This window comes from Rhinopithecus bieti, unplaced genomic scaffold, assembly GCF_001698545.2.
Source record: "Rhinopithecus bieti isolate Rb0 unplaced genomic scaffold, ASM169854v2 repeat_35715, whole genome shotgun sequence".
Taxonomy (NCBI): Eukaryota; Metazoa; Chordata; class Mammalia; order Primates; family Cercopithecidae; genus Rhinopithecus; species Rhinopithecus bieti.
In genome coordinates, this window is record NW_016840526.1 from 1 (window position 1) to 2,233 (window position 2,233).

At 38.0% G+C, this 2,233-nt stretch overlaps 1 protein-coding gene across 1 annotated transcript; it reads right to left on the reverse strand.

Moving 5' to 3' along the window:
• Positions 1–534: 534 nt before the first annotated feature.
• On the reverse strand, positions 535–2,229 carry LOC108524957 (zinc finger protein 705A-like; the record flags this gene model as incomplete). The annotated part of the gene is given in 2 exon segments (XM_017866034.1): positions 535–1,119; positions 2,176–2,229. Coding segments are annotated over 2 exon segments (639 nt in total), but the record flags the coding sequence as incomplete, so codon positions are not given.
• Positions 2,230–2,233: the final 4 nt, after the last annotated feature.

Genomic DNA, 2,233 nt, shown 5'->3' on the forward strand with positions numbered 1-2,233 from the left:
AGTTTTCTTATGTTATTTGACAACAAATTGCCCTAAAAACATTTTCACACTGAACGCAGAGCTAGAGATTCTCTACCTGAAAGTCCCACACATTTTAAGTTATTAAAACTGTTGCTGAAGACTTTTAGTTTATTATGTTGACAGTTTCAGCTCTCTCGTGTCATTTATGATCAGATCACTCACAAGTCTTTGGTACACACATGTCGTACAATTTCTCTTCCATATGAATTTATTGATGTGGACTGAAGAATAAAGGTAACTGAAGTAACGTCCATGTTGATTACAGTAATTCTTCAAAATGTGAGTCCTTTGGCATGTTTAGATGTTACAACTACAGCTGAAGTCTCTTCCATATTCCTTACATTCGTCACTCCTAACACCATGTCCTCTAAAGTCAGAATATGTTCTGAAGACATCTATGATTTTCTCTCCAGGGTGAATTTTCTGATGTTATTTAAGATTAGTACATTGACTGAAGGCTTTCCCACATAAATGGCATTCATATGGCTTTTCTCCAGTGCATGTTCTCTCATATCATCTAAGGTCAGAAGATAGACTGAAGGCTTTCCCACATAGAAGACAAGCATGTGGTTTCTCTTCAGTGTGAATTCTTTTATGTCCTCTAAAGCCAGAGCTTTGACTAAAGACTTTCCCACTTTTATCACATTTATAACGCTTTTATCCAAGGTGAGTTCTCTCATGTCTTTGAGGGTTAAAGGATTGAATAAAGCCTTTCCCACACTGATGACACTTATACGGTCTCTCTCCCATGTGAGTTTTCTCATGTCTTCTAAGGTGAGAACACTGAGTGAAGGATTTTCCACATAGATGACATGCATATGGCCTCTCTCCAGTGTGAGTCATCTTGTGCCGTCTAAGGTGAAAGCAATTAGTATAGGCCTTTTCACATATGTTACATTGATACGATTTACCTTTAGTATGAATTTGTCTATGTGGTTTAGGGGACAACTGATTACTAAGGGATTTTCCACACTGTTTGCTGACGTAGGGTTTCTTTCCACTCTGAGGTAACAAACACTGAGTCATTGTGGAACTGTGAGTGCAATCTTCTCCCAAATCATTACATTCAAAGGGATCCTCCAGAATGAGAGAGTTCTCCTTTAGGGACTAAGATTAAAAGCTCTTAATGATTTACCAACATACATCTATACATTCATTTCACCACCTTTGAATCCTAGACCAACCATTCAGTGGTAGAGCCCAGTTGAAATCTTTCCAATGTTACTTGTGTGAAAGGAAATTAAATTTTGGCAACTCAAACTCATTTAACCAAAGGGAGAAATCAAGCTGGGAACAGGGTCACACAAACCTGCCTCCCCCTTCTGGTTCCTAAAAAATATGGCTACAAGAGGAAAAGCTACATGCCTCCCCCATATTTTGCCCACAAGGAAATTCCTCATGAGCTGTTAAAATTACACCATGGCAATGCAAACTGATAGCTTGTCTTTACAGGTGCAGTCATCCCCAGTTCACCAGACACAAAGGCATATCCGATTGTTTCCCTGCCCCATTTTGCCTATGTTGTCTTATATAAAATGCAGCTTTCCTGCATTATTCTTCTGCCTCATTTGTTTATGTCATCTCATGTAAACAAAATCCAGATTCACTCAGCCAGAAAAATGCATGAATGACTATTTTTTTCTACCCACCTTTTACATGAAAATTGTGTACTTCTCAATATCCCACCCTTTCCCCCTTTAAATTTAGAGAAAATCATCTTTGGAGAAAGGTATACACCTGTCCCCCAGGTGCATGTCCTTAACTCTGGCAAATAAATCTCCTAAAATGATTGAGACTTGTCTCGTCATTTTTCTCGATTGACACTTGCATACACATTCTCTCCTGCAGACACAGATTTTTTCTCTTTTGTAAGATCCCAACTGCAGAGTTATTCCATTAATTGTGATGATATCAATATCTTTCAAAGTCTGAGCATGAGCAATGTATATGCACTTGTTCTATTTTAAAGATCTCATGTTATGGTTTAGAACACAGGTCACTTTATTCACTGAATTCAAAGTATCAAAATTTTTTTTGCTTAGAAAGCACTTAATGCAAGCCTAATTACACTCAGGTGACTGTGTGTCATTACTAACTTAACCCATTACCAAGTCTTTAACTTCGATGACTGGTGTACACAGCTATAAAACTCACCATTGTCATACCGGTGGATGCGTCTTTTCTGATAGGATGCATGGATATCGTGTGTTTT